The 18,135-nt window shown below is 40.1% G+C and overlaps 1 protein-coding gene across 2 annotated transcripts; it reads right to left on the bottom strand.

Annotated features, from left to right (window-relative positions):
• Window positions 1–5,219: 5,219 nt before the first annotated feature.
• dctn4 (dynactin 4) lies at window positions 5,220–16,825 on the bottom strand. 2 transcript variants are annotated; one of them, XM_041797128.1, is made up of 14 exons: window positions 16,643–16,825; window positions 15,864–15,934; window positions 15,552–15,730; window positions 15,305–15,348; window positions 14,682–14,789; window positions 13,408–13,428; window positions 12,785–12,858; window positions 11,937–12,049; window positions 11,735–11,844; window positions 11,567–11,640; window positions 11,071–11,125; window positions 9,696–9,803; window positions 6,894–6,991; window positions 5,220–6,806 (listed from the first exon to the last, which is right to left on the bottom strand). In XM_041797128.1, exons 1-14 carry the CDS (start codon window positions 16,775–16,777, stop codon window positions 6,587–6,589), a joined length of 1,410 nt encoding a protein of 469 aa, XP_041653062.1. In that variant the 5' UTR covers window positions 16,778–16,825; the 3' UTR covers window positions 5,220–6,586. The 2 variants fall into 2 exon arrangements, with proteins under 2 accessions (XP_041653062.1, XP_041653063.1); XM_041797129.1 differs by lacking the exon at window positions 13,408–13,428.
• Window positions 16,826–18,135: the final 1,310 nt, after the last annotated feature.

Consider the following 18,135-nt stretch of genomic DNA (forward strand, 5'->3'; position numbering starts at 1 on the left):
GATTACTACTACCAGAGCCCTCCAGCAGGCTAGTCAGCATATTTCTATCTGGACTATCAGAGAGAGCTCCATGAGGGTGGCATAAGGGCCGATGTCCTCTTGTGGGTACAGCTCAGCACCATACAGCTTGATTTGCATTTGCCAGAGAACATTAGAATTAGCAGGTCTGGCGTTGATGTCTCATTTTCTGTTACAGGCCAAAGAGAGTCTGGAGATGTTGTGGTGAACGTTAACACTGCCTGAAACATCATTAAGCATGACTGAAATGGCAGTGGGTCATTGATGATCCTGGGCGAGGCTTATCCTTGGAGGGTGGCCAACAGTACCCTGACTGCCTGACCCGAGAGCGTACACAGTTCCTGTATGTCAGGGACATTGAGGCCATTGACTGATCCTCTCATTCCACTGACCTAATCCAATTAAGCACTTACAATGCCTATTAAAAATATTCACACCCTTGGTATAAGCTTTATGGGAGAGTGGCAAAGAGAAAGCCACTGTTGAAGGAAACTGATTAAACCCCTGCTAGAGTTCGTCAAAAGGCATGTGGGAGACTCCGTGATCAAGTGGTAGAAAGTTCTTTGGTCTGACGAGACTAATATGGTGCTTTTTGGCCATCAGTCAAGATGCTAGTTTGGCAGACACCATTGCTAAACATCCCCACAAACACATTATCCCCACTGTGAAGCACGGTGGTGGCAGCATCATGCTGTGGGGATGCTTCTCAGCAGCCAGCCCTGGAAGGCTTGGCCCAAAGCCTACAGTGAAAAGCTACAAGAAATGGTTTAAAGACAACAAGGTGAATTTTCTGTAGTGGCCGAGTCAAAGCCCAGACCTCTATCCAGTAGTAGATTTGTGGCTGGACCCCAAACCAAAGGCCCAAATCCACCCCAACCCCCACCAATTGAAGCTCAACCTGGAATTGCAGATATCAAGTCTAAAATCATGTCATGCCCACTGATCCTTTGGGAGCTAATCATGCCCACAGCCAGGCTTTAAATTGAATAGTGTGTTGCCAGCCTTTGCTCGCATAAAGACTGTTAAACACAGGAAACAGCCAGGCAACTCTTTCATTTGAAAGTTCAACCAAAAAGCATGTCTTGAACTCATGGATTACAATGTCAAATTTGTGTAATCTGTCGACTTAGCCATTCAACTGTTGCTTTTAAGTCTTAATGACTGTAACTGATAATATTAAATCCATGCAAAATCAAGCTAAAGCTGCTTCCTGTGAAAATAAGCTTATCAGATTAGCATATTTCCCAAACTGTAACCCCATTTATGACCTCAGAACTCCAGATATTCATTCTGTAACCTGAAAGGTGAAGTCTAAACATGATTTATTCTGTTATCCCACTGAGAATTTCTCCATCCTGAAATGGTTTTGCGATTTCACAAATATCTTTTTTTTTTTAGCCCTATAAGGTAAAATGTTTGTAAAGCACAAAACCAACATTCAAATCTGACATTTTCACCCTGATTCTTTGCTGGGATTTGAGTGTGCAGCCTGGAGAATTATTGGATTTAAATGCTGACTTCAGACTGGCCAAAAATGTTATCTTGTCAGGCAGAAAGGATCATAAAAGTACTTTTGAGGGCAAAACGATACACTTTTACCTCTCTCTAAATACTTGGGAAGGAGTAGTATACAGGATGCATACTGGAAAAATATACTCCTTTAAGGGGATTATTTCCTCGTCTAAAGTGGATTTACCCTGATTATCTGAGTTCACCTCTTCCCTGCTCTTTACACTAAAAGGAAAAGGTCTCAACAAACAGCAGATTGTATTTGCCCCCAAGACCCCATTCTTTTGCACCCACCTCAGCTCAGGGTGTTGACCTGCCTGTGCCCTCACACACGTAACGCACCCAGTGAGCAATTGAGCAAATAATAAATGAAAGAGCAGGGGGCTGCAGTCTGTGTCTCTGACTGTGGCTCAGAGGGAGTGTTGAGGGTCAGCTGCTTTCTCAGAGCGATCTTTTTCAACCGGGCGTCCAAAGTCAACATTCCAACCGACCTACAGCCATCAGAGTGCAGACGCCGAGTGAAAGTGAGAGGAAATGGAGAGAAGATGACAAAAAGAGTATAGTGGAAAGAAAAGCTGTGTTTTTCATCCTGGCGAGCTTCAAGTTTCACAGATTTGGCTTTGGAGGCCCACATGCCTACAGTGATTCATGTGGGCAGACATCATCAATTACCTCTAATTAACCAGATGATGGTCTGGTGAGCAGAAAATGAAGGAGGCGATTCATCAATTGGAGCACCTCAGGCCTACAGCTAAACCTAAATAAGGTGGATGTGAACAAAAAGAGCTCTTGGGTCTTTTGTTCTTGTGCTATTCTGGTCCAAAAGCAAGAAAAAGTACAGTCTCCTCTGGGGATTATAATCACTAAAACTATGCTCCTAAAAGATGTAGAGAAAAAAAGCACGCTTTCACACTCATGCATGCATAGTGAGAGGAGTAATACAGAGAGAAATAATAATCATGCAGGCTTCTAGCTGCCATCTTTTTATTAAACAGGGGGAATTTACCGCCTCTGCCGAGGTGTAGCTCCTCTCCCATTTTGCCTGCTTGTGTCATGCTTCCTCTGTGGGTGAGTTACTGGCGGTTTGTGCAGTGACGTAATTGTGGAAAGGTCCAGGGTGCAGTCAAACTTGTAATTCGGTGAGGAATTTTTCATCTGGTCAAGGCTGGCTGGGCCTGCCTTTATAAATAAAGATGTGAGCCTATAAGGAAGAAGAGGAAAGCAGAGCCTTTTCCTAACCCTCCTTAACTTACTCAACACTGCTGCACCACCCTGATATTAATTTATAATCTCCTAAAACATGGTCACAGGTCACATTTTTGTCCTGTTTACAGTAAGAGGTTCTGCAAATAAGAGAGATTTGGTGCTGAGTTTATCATAATCCATGTCTTGATCCAGGAAAATATTATCCGGAGCAGAAGAATCCAGAACTTTTCCTGCAGACAGGGATTTTGGGGATCATTCAAGGTCTGTTTATAAAATTTCTGCATAAATATATCCAACTCCACATGCAGTTCAGTCACTTTCAATCACCAGTTTTTATAATGCAATGTGCATGTTTAATACCAGGAACAATGCTAGCACTGTAATATGATATTCCCAGCAGGAAAGCAACCTCCCAGGAAGTGCAGGTACCACTACTGTGCACTTAAACTCAGTTTCTCCTCTGATCGGCCGTGGTTTCAGTGGGTGTCTGGACTGTTTTCAGTGGTACGAATTCGCCCCATGTGTGCTTTATTACCTCATCTTCAGGGGTGATTTATGGCTCTCTCCCACAGGCCACTCTTCTGAGCTGTTTATATCTGCAGAAGATAAAAGAAAATCATGGCTTTATTGCTCAGGAAGAGCGGCTCTGTTTACACAGCAGAGCGGCCTCACTGGACAGCTGCAGCCAGGCCAATCTCACATACCTGATGTGCACTTACAGAGGCTGTAAACTGTGCCATGTGTGCTGAACATCCCTGACTGAACCAGTAAATGTAAAACAATACACATATTATGCTTCCATTAGTGTCTTTTTCTTATGCAACATGACTCATATCCTGAAAAAACATCATTTTTGTTTTTTTGAGATTAAGTGTTTCTGCATGGATCAGTGTCATGTACCTTGTCAGTGAAACACATCTATAATCAGATATGCTGTTCCAGCTTGTGCTGTAACCCTAGATCACACTATAAGATGCACGTCCCTGAATGCTCTAATATGTCTTCCCGAAGCTCTATCACGTACTGCTCTGAAATAATCCTTTGCCTGCAGTGCCATCTTGTGGTGAACTGTGAATCCCAAATGGTCTTGAGGCTTGCTTTTCCACTCATTTGACCAAAGTGTTTTGTTTTTTTTTACACTCAACTCGCCTTACCTTATCCTTCTTAGAGATTTCCCCAAGTGCTGTTAAACAGAGCAAGGATTTTTTCACAGCTTTTCCAAACACCTTAGCTTTATTTTGGATGCTAACATTATTTTACTTGCTCACAGAAACAAAATAATTTCACAAAAAGAAAAACTACCAAGGGTCATAATCATTTGCCTCCTTAAAAAATGACCTTTTTGTTGAGCCATAGCACAAATCATTGTTGTGCATTAACTCTGTAATGCTCAGAACTTGTTAAATCAAGTTAAAACTGAGGGTTATGTTCATATTTACACACTATAAAATCTCAATGAGGGTTAAAGCTGTCACTGAGAAAGCATCCTGGCATAAACAAAATGAATAAAGCTAAGTGTAAGTTCAATGACTCACGTGTCTCTTTTCCCGCTCTGATAATCAGTAGGTCTACTCACTTAAGCTCTGAGCCAGACCGTTTTATCCTCGACTTCTCTCAATCCAATCATCCTGCAGCTGTCATATTTTAAAATCACTGGGACTGCTGCAACTGTCCTCCACTCCAGCCATCTCCATCACATCTAATCGGTGTCCACATTCAGCTCCTTTAAGCCAGTTTACATACCTTCGTTGTCATCTCCAAGCCGCTTCATCGGTCCAGGTCAAGCTCCTCTGTGCATCCTGCATCCCTTCATTGCTAGTTCCAAGTCATCTCATCAGTGTCTTGGTCAAGCCCCTTTAGAAGTCTCTTACTCATCTTATCTAACTCCGTCCATCACTACTACCAGTGTCTAGACTCCTTAGAAGAGTAACCTATCCTGCTCTTGGCCTCACTATCCTTTAAGACATCACAGTGGAGTCTATTTGCAAAACATATTTCACAATTTTAGCCATTTTCAAACTTGGAAAATCATTGTTACTCTTATTAAGTCTCCTGACTTAAATCAGTTTAGACAGGAGAAAAATAATTGTTGATGGTCACAAAGGAGGAGGATCTACAAAGTTATCTAAGTGTTTCCAAGTATCAAAAACTGGATTGAGAAGTATCAAGAAATTCAAAGAGAGCCAAACAGTTCAGAACAAGCCTGGCAGAGGCAGGAAGAGAAAGATGTAAAATACTCTGGAAAGAAAACTAGTGAGGTATTTGTCTAAAGACCCCAGAAGAACAGCCAAGACAGTAGTGACTCAGCCAAGTTGGTAATTGTACTCTCAAAGAAGACAGGTACTAGAGGTCTGTTTGTTCTCCCCACATATGAGTGAATTCTTTCCTGGTACTACAATTACCAGGAAACATCATGAAGCACAGAGTCAAAACAATCTCAAAGAGTCTACTTGACAAAATCCTGGACAAAAAAAAGTCAAGACGTGTGACATTATCACATTATTTTATTAGCATGTACAGAGGATTAAGTGTGTTTGTTGTTTTATAAGGCTCTGTCTTACAACACAAGACACCAGACATGACAGCAGCTTCGATACACACTGACAGAGAAGTCAGCGATCTCTACAAACCAAAATACATCATATGCCAGAAAATAATGATAGTGTCTCAGTGCGTTTAAATGTTTAACACTTAATGTTTTGACAGAGCGGCTCATATATCCTCTCTTTAGTGCCAAGGGAGGCAATCGTTTACTTGAGACAATAGTAAAACAACCTTTCTGATATGAAACCAGCACGGGGTCAGTAACTGTGATGACATTGTCTAATGTGTGCAATATTAAGTACAGTAAAAGCATGCGAGTTAATAGGATACTATTGTCTGCAGGAAAGGATGTTTACAAGGATATAGAAGCTGAAAGCGCAGGTCTGATGCCGTTCTGGAGTAGTTCGGATTGTTCTCAGGTACGATTTCTGATTCTGCTCATTGGAAATCTCAATCACACATTAAAGAACAATTAAATGAAATCACAGCTCGTCCATTTAAAGAGTGAGAAAATAACATCTTAATTTTATAGGAAAAAATATGGGTATATGAGGATCAGGTCCCTCACTTTCCTTAGAGAAAGTGAAGCCACTTTCTAGCTCCACAAAATTGGATGAGATTTGAAAACCTTGCCTGGTTTCATTAGTGTCAATTTCGGCAGGAATTTGGAGGGACATAACAAGAAGGCCCGCCAGACCACAATCAACCATGGCACATTCAAAGTCACCTTTCTTCCCCAATTCTGATGTTCAGTTTAAACTTCAGCAGGTCTTGTTGACCATGTCTACAAGTCTAAATGCACAGGTTGCTGCAATGTGATTGGCTGGTTAGATATCCCAGTTAATGAGCAGTTGAATAGGTTTAATAAAGTAAATGACAGGTGTTTATGATAAGGTTCTTCCACCTGCTTCTTCTCTATGGCCTCACAGTAGGTCTTTTTGACACAACGTTAAAGCAAAATTTAAGGTGGTGAATGAAGTTAATCTGCAAGTTTTTGAAATTGCAACACGCAACAAAGAAAGGAATGAGCAGAATTCAGCTTGACACACTTTATACTCTCTCTTTCTATCCGCCTGATTTCATAAAGTTCTGATGACTCAGCCACTAAACAATCAATGAGTGTCCTGCAGTGATTTTGATGATGCAATCTAAACCCTACAATATCAAAGAGAGATCTCCTATTGTTCTTACATATCAATAAGCAGAACCAGAAGTCCTTTTTAAATCAAATTAATCACACATTTTAAGAAAAAAAGTTCAAAGAACCAAACACTAGGACTGTTTGATGGTAAACAGAGTATATTCATGTTCAGGGCGCGAGTGGTCCTAGCCTCATCTCTACATGGTGTGTGAGCCAGATGACCTCAGCAGGGGTTTCGGTTCCCTCCTCGCTCGGCCTAATGGGAGCTGCAAGGTTGCGGAAGTCATGTCTGATCTTGAATGAAACGGTGACATCCCCGTCCTCTTCCTTTTGAGGGATCACTTTGATGAAGAAACCAATCTTGTTGGATTTCCTGAAGGCAACAACACTGTAGAAAGAAAGACCAAGGGGGGGTCATGTAAAGACTCACTACACACTATTAAGAGTGTGTTTTTGTGTGTGTGTTTTCACATACTCTGGATCATCCTGGAAGTCCTGAGGTTCAGCCAGTTCATCATACTCAGCAGCAGCATCCTTTCCGGCCAAGACTAGCTCCTTGCTTGGTACCATAACCTAAAAATATAGATTTACAAGATCCAATGACTTTTAAGGCAATAAGTCAAGGAACTAGGGGTGAGAGAACCCATAATATACAAAAATTAAAATTTGAGGTTCAGCAAGAGGTCATTCAGCAACAACCAACACAGTTTGATGCCCTACACAATAAAACATGTTCAACTGATGAGTTCACTTAAAAAAGTGTTAATATTGTGTGCTTTGGAAACCAGCTTTATAGAAATAATTTGAGTTAAAGGCACAATATGTAAATTCTTACAGTTCTTCCTGTTTCATATCTGCACTCCATTTTGACAACATTTTCTTCTGTGTATAGATGAAACACTCCCAGTGTATTGGTTTAATAAGTGACCATGTTAACTGGTGACTTTCAGCTGACTGTGTTATTAGATGTTATCGTTACAGCAGCTGAGCTAAGCCATGTATTTAACACAGACAGTCACAAATAATCTCAGCTGAAAGTCACCAGTTAACACAGTCGCTATTTCCACTGTAACACCGATCTTATTTTTATCATTTTACAGGTCTAAACATCAACTTTTCAAACAGAATATAACAGAGTGTCACCAGCTGGTTTATAAGGCATGTTTATGTCTTTCTAGTGACAATGAAACATCCTACACATGTTGAGAATTTTAGACTTGTCTTGTCTTTAGCCTAAAACTTTTGTCTGTTGTCTCTGCTGCTGTGTTGTCCCACCTCTACCACGAAAGAGCATTCTGCATTTTGCATCTATGTTACATTGCTGCTCGGGGATGTGCTGATGTGAAAGTTGACCACCGAACTCTGGTGCAACCCAAACAACCGGACCAAGACCGCTTGAAAAGATGGGTCTAAGTTTGCTTCAGTTCGCACTCTGGTAAAGTTTGGTTGTAGCGAGAACACAAACTGATCTTGATCTGGCTAAACTTGGGAAATCTTGACCTTTTATGGATTAAATCAACTACCGTAACCAGATAAATATGTATTAAAACCAAATGACAGGCCTGAGGGAGCTCAAAAACTGTTGCACAAGTGTCTTTTTTTTCTCACAAAACATTTGAGAATTGAATTAATTCAGTGAAAAATGTACCAAACATGAACTTGGATGTTATTAAAGTGACTATGAGGTACTTTCAATTTGTGTTGATCTTTGTAGACAAAGCAGTGAGATTTTTTCATGCAGATGCAAAAGCAGCATTCATCCACCTTCTTTTTAAGTCAAACAAGCCATTCGGCATGAATAACTGCCTTTAATTTTTAAGCGACAGCTGGCTCTGATGTGTGCTTTCAATCACTTTTCTGAAAAACACCCAGAGGCAGTGTTATAGGCATTAAAAAAAACTATATAGATACGATTAATCTTCTCTCTCATAGCCTTGTTAGCTTGAGTTGAGTCACACAAAGGCACAGTATTCATTTCACTGTTACATAACTAGCTAAAATTCCCTAACAGACTTAAAAGTAAAATAAAATATACTGTACCCCTGAAGTCATCTGTAAGTCACAGACACAGTTTTCAAATAAAATATAAGATACATAAAAAGGAGTAGCACTGAGCTGTCCAAGGAAAAAGCCAGTCGATGAAATCAACCAAGCATGGCTCTCTGTGGTCTGCACTGCCCTCCAGGTGTTTGAATATCAGATCAAGCAGAATGACAGGACTGCACACTCACTTTGGCCTTAACGTGAACAGAAATAGGTCATGAAAGATGCTCTGTTTTGGCCAGGAGCTCTTCCTTACCCTGTCTGGCCCATGACTTCATCACTAAAGAGGCCAAGACAAATAGCCTGCAGTATCTGGGAGCCTCGCTGCGGCTGCTGGCAACAGGCATCCTGGCAGACCGTTTACCAGGGGAACGCTCTGAGCTGTGCGTGTGACAGCTGACAGATGGAGGTAAAAAATGGGACACAACTGCTGTGCATATGAGATGATGACAGGGCTACCTATTCCATAAGAAACAGACTGTATAAAGGAGCCTCGTCGCCCTGAGCAGTCTCAAGCTGGCTGGCAAGAGTGCAGGGATGCTGTGTGAAAAATATGCAATGTTAAGGAACAGGCAGGTGGTAAACAACTGCCACGATCTGTGACTGTACCCAAATCTAAAATTCTGTTTTAAAGCCATGATGCACCTTTCAGCAGTTGAAGCTTCATTCATCAGTTTTAGCATCAATGTGGCACAGAGAGTAATAGAAACACACACAGCCCTGACATATTAGTGGATTTAAAAAACAACTGCTCAACTGACAAAACATCATATTAACATGTTTTAGAGTACATGATTCTAGGACATCCTGTGTTCAAGAACCTGCAGCTGTAATCTTTTTTCTAGCAGGATAAGTTAATGCAAGCTGTCTCATGATAGATGCCCTTACAATTCTAACATAGTCCTTTAGTTTAGCATTATGAGCATACTTCATTCATTATTCATCTTCTGTCCAGCTAAAGCAAAGTCCAAGAGGAATACAGAGTCTTGCAATCATGTATAAAGTCATTAAAAAGGCTTTTAAATTTACACTTTAATTTCTGAATCACAATGTCAGTGTTTGGTTATGTTTAGGACATAAAGGAGAGCTTTAAACTGTTCTGAGTTGGCATTTATCACACAAATACTCCATTTTTTTGGAATGATACCAACTTGAAGCTGTTTAATATTTTCTGTCCCCATAGTTCACGCCACCAAATGAAAAAGAAGTGCAGTAGTTACATAAGACACTGTACCTTAGCAGTGCTGTTGATATCATCTGGATCTTCCTCCTCACAAGCAACCAGCGTGACGTGAGTGATGTTCTCTACAGGGTTGGTCAGCGTCAGCAGCACCTGACTTTCCTACATAGACAGAGAGAGAAAAAGAACACATTCACACAGACAGAAGTGACTATCCCTTACAAAGGATTTATGCAGCTCTGACCAATGTTGACTGTAGTCGACTGAATGGGGAATGCCTCTTTTTTCACTCACTGATCCAAATTCTCCTTTGCAATAAAAGAAAACAAAATAAACCATTTATCTTCTAGACTTGGAATAAGAGTTTATTCTCTGATGGGACTTGATTCATCCTTCTTCTCATTAAGTCTGCATTATGGTGACCTTACAACCATATTACCCATGCCTATTTTCAGTACGCAGCAATCATAGCTTAATGATGTTTTTCATGAGCCTGTAGACAGTGTTACTTGTTGTTAAGAGGTATGATGGAAGCTTTCAACACAGCTTGTATTTTACTTTTTTTAAGATAAGGATTGGGTGGTGTTTATTTATCAATACTGTCATATCCTTCCCAAATTTTACCGGGGTATATAGTTACAACAAGGTGTTCAAAAGTAACATTATTCAGGCACTTGGTCAGTATGCACAGTGAGCAGAGCGCGGGCCTACCCCGGAGTTTCATTAAATCCTTTATCAAAACGCTCTGTTCGTGCCATCAAGCTCAAGCGCTTGGGTTATGCAGCAGGACAACAACCTGAAACATACCAATAAATCCAATTCTGAATGGCTCAAAAAAAAACAACAAACAAAATTATGGTTTGGAGAGGCCAAGTCAAAGTCTGGACTTAAATCCAACTGAGATGCTGTGGTGTGACCTTAAATGGGCAGTTCATGCTGGAAAACCCTCCAATATGGAGTTAAAACAATTCTGCAAAGAAGAGTGGGCCAAAATTCCTCCACAGCAATGCAAAAGACTCATCACCAGTTATCACAAATGCTAGATTTCAGTAATTGCTGCCAAGGGTGGCACAAACAGTTAGGTTCAGGAGGCAATTACTTTTTCCACATAGGGACAGACAGGTTTGGATTTTTTATCCCTTAATAAATAAAATCATAATTTAGAAACTGCATTTTGTTTTTATTTGGGTTGTCTTTGTGAGATATTAAAATTGGTTTGATGACCCGAAATATCTTAGTGTGATAAATGTGCAAAAAAAAAACAGAAATCAGAAAGGGGGCAAAAACTTTTTCACGGCTCTGTACGTTGCTTTGAAAGACTTAACTTTTGTCATGGAATACACCTTACTTTATTACAAAAAAAATGGATTTATATTTAAAAAAATGAGTGAATAAAACAAAATCAACATGTTTTCAAAGTGCCACCAACCTTCATGAAACGGAGATTCGGAATGGACATAATCCTCACTTCAGGGATGTAACTCCTGCAATGCGAACATACAGAGAGACAGTCAACACACCGTAACACCTCGACAATGTTCAACAGAGGAGGAAACATCACTCAGTAAGAGCTCTGGGATTATTTTCTTTCTTATAAATATCTAATGGTACCGTGATTTTATGGAGCATAAACTCCTGTGAGCATCAGGATCCTATTTACAGTGTGACTGAGAATGCCTAAAAAAGATTTATTTTTCAGAACATCATTTTAAAATAACTAAATCTGTTTATCATTAAGCTTATTTTGCATGAATAATTTCCTGAGCATGTGCTTATAATTGCACTTTGCTAAAATTAAACTTTAGGATCCTAATCTAATTAAACTACATCAGCCTTCAGGCTGCTTTTTATTTTTCATTAATTAAATAAAGATCAACATCATTGTGAAAACACATGTTGAGACAGAAACTGATGAAAATACTCACACAGCCACCAGCTGAATTTTAAACTTGATTGAAGTGGGATTAAACTCTGGCTTGCTCAAGTTGTGCTCACATTTCTGGAGTAAACAAGGAAAAAAAATATATTTAAATATGATTCACAGAAAAACAGCCTTTGATTTAAGAACAGTAACACCCTGAGGTGGTGCTGACCCTGCAGCGCAGCGAGCGCTTCATCAAGAGGTGTTTGTGTCTGGGGTGGAGCTGAGATGCCCCTGCAGGCTGGAAGTCAGGCTGCAGCAGCCGCTGGCGCAGTGTGGTCACTACAAGACAAGAAAAAATTAAAATTAACTTCTTCCTCAATTAGAGCGACTAAATTATCAGCATAGTTCAGAATATCGGAATGAACTCCCACCCTCGGGTAAGCTGATGGGCCGGGTGTAACAATCCTCAGGCAGTGGCTCCACTTCATCGAGGGCGGTGGCAGGCTCGATGCTGATCTCCTTCTGGTCTTCACCCTCCTTCAGGCTGGAGAATTTCACAAATAGTGCAACAAGCAAATTTTGCTTAACTTAAAATGATAACATTTGATATAATCTGAAGGGTTAACACTGCATACATTGAAGGTTTTTCTTATGCAACACAAACCATTTATAACTGACAACACATTTGGGAAGGTCCAGTTGTTTGGGAGCTTACATACACTTAGAATATAATTCTTGAACTGCAATTAAGTATATTCTGGAGAGGCTTTCAACCAAGCTTGTACTTGCTAAGTTGCCAATGTTTACCACACCTGTCAAAAAAAATGGAATTAATACTTGAAGTTGGTTATCTCTGTGTTGATTCCTTGAAAATCAAAAATGCTTTGCTTTTTTATAGTAACGGCCTTTAAACAGGCAGAGACAACCAGACTTTACATTTTCCTCCTGGATTAAATGCATACTTTGTCAATACCTTCAGTTGGTCAATTTTCAATTTTCAGAGGTCTTACTATTTAAACTAAGCTCTCATTCAATACTGTGAATATACAATACAAATCAAAAACATTATGATTTCTTGACAAATAAGGTCAATGAATTGTTACAGTGATTGATTTACAAAGAAATCCATTCATCTTAGTCCCATAATATACATAACATGTAGTGATTTTACTGATACTTGGGAGCCATGGAGGTAAACCTTGGAATGCAGAAGGAAAAAAGCTCAGTATATGGAGTCAGAAAAGCAGTAACTCCTCCTATAAAAACACAGATCACTCACGAAAGGCCAGCCAAGCTGGATATGGGCGCTCCAGGCCTCTGCCTCTGCAGTCTGGTTCCAAGCCCATACTTTTCCTGAGCCAAAGTAGAGGGAAAAAACAGATGAAGACAGTCTGCTTGTATGAAATTATAGATGACTTGAAATGAGTTACAACATTACGCTATCTACATGACTACTTTTGACAACAACCACAGATCTAAAGGGAGACTCTTTGACAACTCATAAAAACAAAAAAAAGCATGTAATGACATTAACACTTAAAAGAAATAACACATAAGCCAAAAATAATAACAACAATAATTAAAATGTTTTGTGGTAGGAGACACCAGGAAGCCTTCCTGCGCAGGATAGTGTAGGAGGATCATATCTCAAATGTCAAAACTTTATCAGTATACAAAACTAATTTTGATACCGGGGCACTGATTTTAACCACATTTTCTATTTTCCCTCTCCCTCTATCCAGCAAAAAGGCTCCCATTATGTAGATCTGTGTCTCTTTTACCCAAGAAAGCATTCATGTGATCTGTGAGGTCACTCAGTAAGAGATTAAACAGGAACAGATACAGAAAGGACAGAGCTACTGTAAATATGAGACTACCCAAGTTGTGAAAAGAACAACTCACCACCACATGAATAGTGTGTTGCTGTGGGGAAAACCAAAATATCAGAGTGCATAAGCAAAGAAAAAAAAAGAGAGAACCAGGTGAAACCAAAGCAATTTAGCTAACATTAGTGGCATTTGGTGACATGCAACAGCAACAGAAAGGCACCATTGATGGAAAACAACTGCAGGACATCACAGCTTGAGTGTTTAAAGTGTGTTTAAATACACAGCAGCAAAGGAGGTTTACGTTTTTTTATGTTAAGTATGCAACAAGGAGAATGCGCAAGCTGTAAAAAATAGATCATGGAGATTAAGAAGCACCACAGCCATGTCTATATCAGGGACATTTGAACGTTTCCTCTACTCCATTTTGACCTTTAAGACCTAAATGGGTTTCTTTGTCTTCAAATCTCATTTTGGGTGGAGCAGGTTCAAATTAATGTCAACATGTTTATCACTGTTACCAATATTATTGATGTGAATCATACACTCATATAACTGAACTGAATGCAGACATTGTGTTGATCCAAACACAAGTGGGGGCCAAAATGACAGGGGGGCTCAGCCAGGCAAAAAATCAAAGCAATTAGTGGTGTGTTGCACTGAAAATTTTGAAAGCAGACCTCTGGGAAAACGTGGGGCTAACAATGAATCTACAGCAGACGTCATGGCTACTAAAACAAAGACAAGAAAAGAGTCATATCTAACCCTTGGCTTTACCTATACAACAATGGGTATCGAACAGTCACAGTCCTTTTTACTACAACCTACCTTTGTAAGACAGGTTTTATGTCTATACAATTCATGTATGTTTATGTGTTGCCAAAGGGGGCCCTGATAGAAAAACATCAGGGTACAGGTGAGGTAAGTTGATCATTGCGTGCTGCTTTGACACTACCAAAATCCAGATGATGGTATCCCTGACCTCCTCCATATGCAGTCTGAGCTATTGGATATAAAATTGTCTTCAGTAATCATTGAAGTATGCCCACACATAGCATTAAGGATTACTAGTTGGGATAAGGGTGCCCAATTTTGATCTCCACATTATTAAAACATTGTCTAAACAGGGTCTTGGGTACAAGCAGGAGTTCCAATTTAAAAAAGGTTGGAAAACCTTTGCACTGTGTTTTAAAGAGACCACTAATTCCTGAAATATTCACAATTGTTTTCCAACTATTACTGTATATGGGCTAAGAATTTCTAGTGACATAACAACAGTTTGACATTTAAAAAGGTCAAAGACAACACTATGAAAATCCCTGCAGACTGGGCTTAGAGGGAAAAGAGTACCGAGAAAGCCAGAGGCATGCACTGTCTTCTCCGGGCCAGCTTCTTCCTGTCCCTCTCCTGCTTCTCTCTATGAGCCAGCTGCTGATAATACTCGATCAGCTTGTTGATCTGTTGAGAAAGAACATGTTATATAGGGATGGTTTATCAGTACCTTTTGTAATTTTGGCAAACGTTTTAAAGACTAATACCAGCTAACACTAGACCCCACATAAGTGTATTATATATATCGTAAATTATGTACAGAACATAATAATAGGTGTATCGAGCTTTACGTTACAACTACTACAAGAGTGTCACAGGTAACTTAGGTTAAAGGCTTCCCCCAACAAAGTGTTGAAGTAGAGTACATTCAATAATTGAAGGTTTAAAAATAAAAAGTGAAATTAAAAACACTTAAAGATAAAATTAATCTTGAAAAAATGATTAGGGGTCATTACTAAGGTTGTCTGAGATCCATTTGTGGTCAGAGACACTGAGCAACCATTGTGTTTGCTTCTGCCGTAGGCTGATTAATAGTGGGTGTCTCATACTCAAAGACACATCTATTCAAAAACAAGTCATGTGTGATCAGGAAACATGTGAGCAACTTGAGAAAATTTCAATGACCACAGGGGAAAACTTACCCGCTGAGTATGAGGGTTTTCTGGCTCTTGCCATCCACCACTTGCTGTAGTAAACAAAATACACCAAAACATGAGACTAATACAATATAGGGAACAGCCAGAATAGACACAAACTTTCCTAAAGAGCATGAATATTCCTATAGCATGTTTTGGACAAGTTTTACATTTAAGTACAGATGATGTTTCATACTCTGAATTTAAACATAATGTTCAAGATGCACAATGACAAAAATTACATGTCACCCACCAACTGATTTGTCAGCCATTCCAACATCCCTTGAGGTCCAGCGACAGAAGCCGCAGGCCAAATAGTAAGCCTTCTTCATAGCCGTCTTCGTAGGATCATCAGGTAAAGGAGCTGGGATGTTGGTGGCTCGAGTAGACAGTGTGTGCATGCAACATGGGCAGTCGAAACAATTTGCACATCTGCAGGAGAATGCAGACAATCAAGAATGACTACAAAGAATATTTGTGACATAAGTATGATTATTTGATAAACTGGGCACGAGTAAGGAGACTTGGTGGGACTTATATCTATATATTTGCACACTGATCTCACCTGTTCTTTTTAAGTTTAGCCTCTGCAGAGGGCATGTTCTCCAGACAACTGGGGCAGTAGTGTGAATCCACCTGGTCACCAGAAAGAAGTAAAGGGGGAGTTTTGAGACCTACATATGATATTACATTTTATACAGACTTCCTACTACTTTGTATGTTAGAGTGTTTTAATAACCTTTCTGCCCTAGTTCTTCTGAAGTGTGCTACAGTTAGCACCAGTGCGTCCCGAAGCAGACCTATGATTTAATCTGTTTTTTTTTAAATCACGCGTTTACAGATATAGAAATAGGTCACAAACAACGGATTAAATATCTAAACACGAAGGGTGTGGTGTCCGTAACTGTGAGCCACGTTAACAACCAGGTTTTAGACACAGTAGACGTCAGCTGAGATGGACTAACATCGTATCGAAAGCTCTATTTTTAAGGGAAAATGCATTCATACTGGTTTTTACTTGTATCGTGAGTACTTTCAACCTTTGACTCATAGATTATCAATGCTAACTAGCTAGCCAGTTCGTTTATCTAAGCTATGCTAGTAACAACGTAGCAACGGAAGACGAACGGAAGTAGACGTCGCCTTCAGCCAATGAGATGCATGGACTAGAAGAAAACCTGTTAATTGACAAGGGGCTTGGCCATACAACATGCGAGGCGGCTGAACTGACCCTACCTACCCGTCAAAGCTGCTAGCTAACCGGCTAACAACAAAGTAGCTGCTGACCAAATTTAGCTAAATGGCTAGCATGTCAAAAAAAGAGGATATCAAGGGAAAACATACCTCGTGAGACACGCATTCTAGAGATCGTAGCTCACTACAGTAGCGGCAGAAATAAAGTTGGGATAAAGGGGCTCTGATCTTTTTCTCTCCGCGAACCAGATAGACGACTCTATCTGGCTGCAAAAGGGACGCCATCTCTGACCAGAGAAGCCGAGTCAGTAGGCACCAGGCTCCGACACTGCCTCGTAATGATACAGCGGCTAATGTGATAAATGTCGACCTCTTGTGGTACACAGTGGAACAGCAACCATTTTTTCACCTTTTCACCACTTTTTAACCCCTTTGTGCCACTTTTGAATTCCATTCAATCACTTTTCTTTCTGGACAATTTTGCCACTTTATGGCCCCCTCTTGCACATTTTTGACAATTGAAAACAACATTTGCCACATTATAATCCATTTTTGCCTCGTTCAACCAATTTTTGACAATTTTGACCCCTTTTCAACACCCTTTAACCCTGTTTACCACTGTAATGGCCCATATCTGCTACTTTTAACCCATTTTTGCTGGGTATTTTTAACCATTTCAACTTTTTATGCATTCTAGACACTTTTCACACCAATGCACCATAACCCCTTATCACCACAAAATTTAATAAATCCGTTATCCATTTTCCTATATTTTACCACATTCATTTTTCCCTCTATCTTTACCAGTCTTCTAGGGCCTGCTGCTGAGAAGCATCCCCACAGCATGATGCTGCCACCACTATACTTCACAGTGGGAATGGTGTGTTTGTGGTGATGTGTAGTGTTTAGTGTCCGCCAAACATAATGTCTTGTCTGATGGCCATATGCACCATTTTGGTCTGATTGGACGAAAGAACTTTTTTCCACTTGACCATGGTCTCTTCCGCATGCCTTTTGGTAAACTCTTGTGGGGATTTAAAATTACTTTTCTGCAATTACTTTTCTCTTTGCCACTCTCCCATAAAGCTTTGACTGGTGACGAACCCGGACAGCAGTTGTTGTATGCAGAGTCTCTCCCATCTTACCTATTGAAGCTTGTAACTCCTTCAGAGTAGTCATAGGTGTCTTGGTGTCCTCTCTCACTAGCCTCCTTCTTGCACAGGCATTCAGTTTGTGAGGATGGCCAGTCAGTTTAAAGGGGGTGAATATTTTTACATTAACTTATTTTACCTTAAATTATTTTGTTTAATTGACATTACTTTGTACAAATCTCTTTTAGAGTCTCGTTCACACACACACACACACACCGTTTATCTGTACAGTTTACAATAGCTCTAGAGTCGTGATGTATTTTTTTTATAAAGTCTATGTTGTGTAGTTTAACGAAACAGATCTGAACTGCACAGCGTGTCTCATAAAGTCAGTGTTCAACAGGGCTGGAAAGAGGCCTGTCAGCCACCCACAAGCCACATGGCCAAGTACCTGGTCACCATGGCAACAGCTGATCTCAAAGGGGAGAAGTGATCCATGAATAAAAATAAAACAAATAGCACTCTTCCAGTTTTTATGGGAAGTGAAGCTTG

Source organism: Cheilinus undulatus, linkage group 10 (genome assembly GCF_018320785.1).
Source record: "Cheilinus undulatus linkage group 10, ASM1832078v1, whole genome shotgun sequence".
NCBI classification, from domain to species: Eukaryota; Metazoa; Chordata; class Actinopteri; order Labriformes; family Labridae; genus Cheilinus; species Cheilinus undulatus.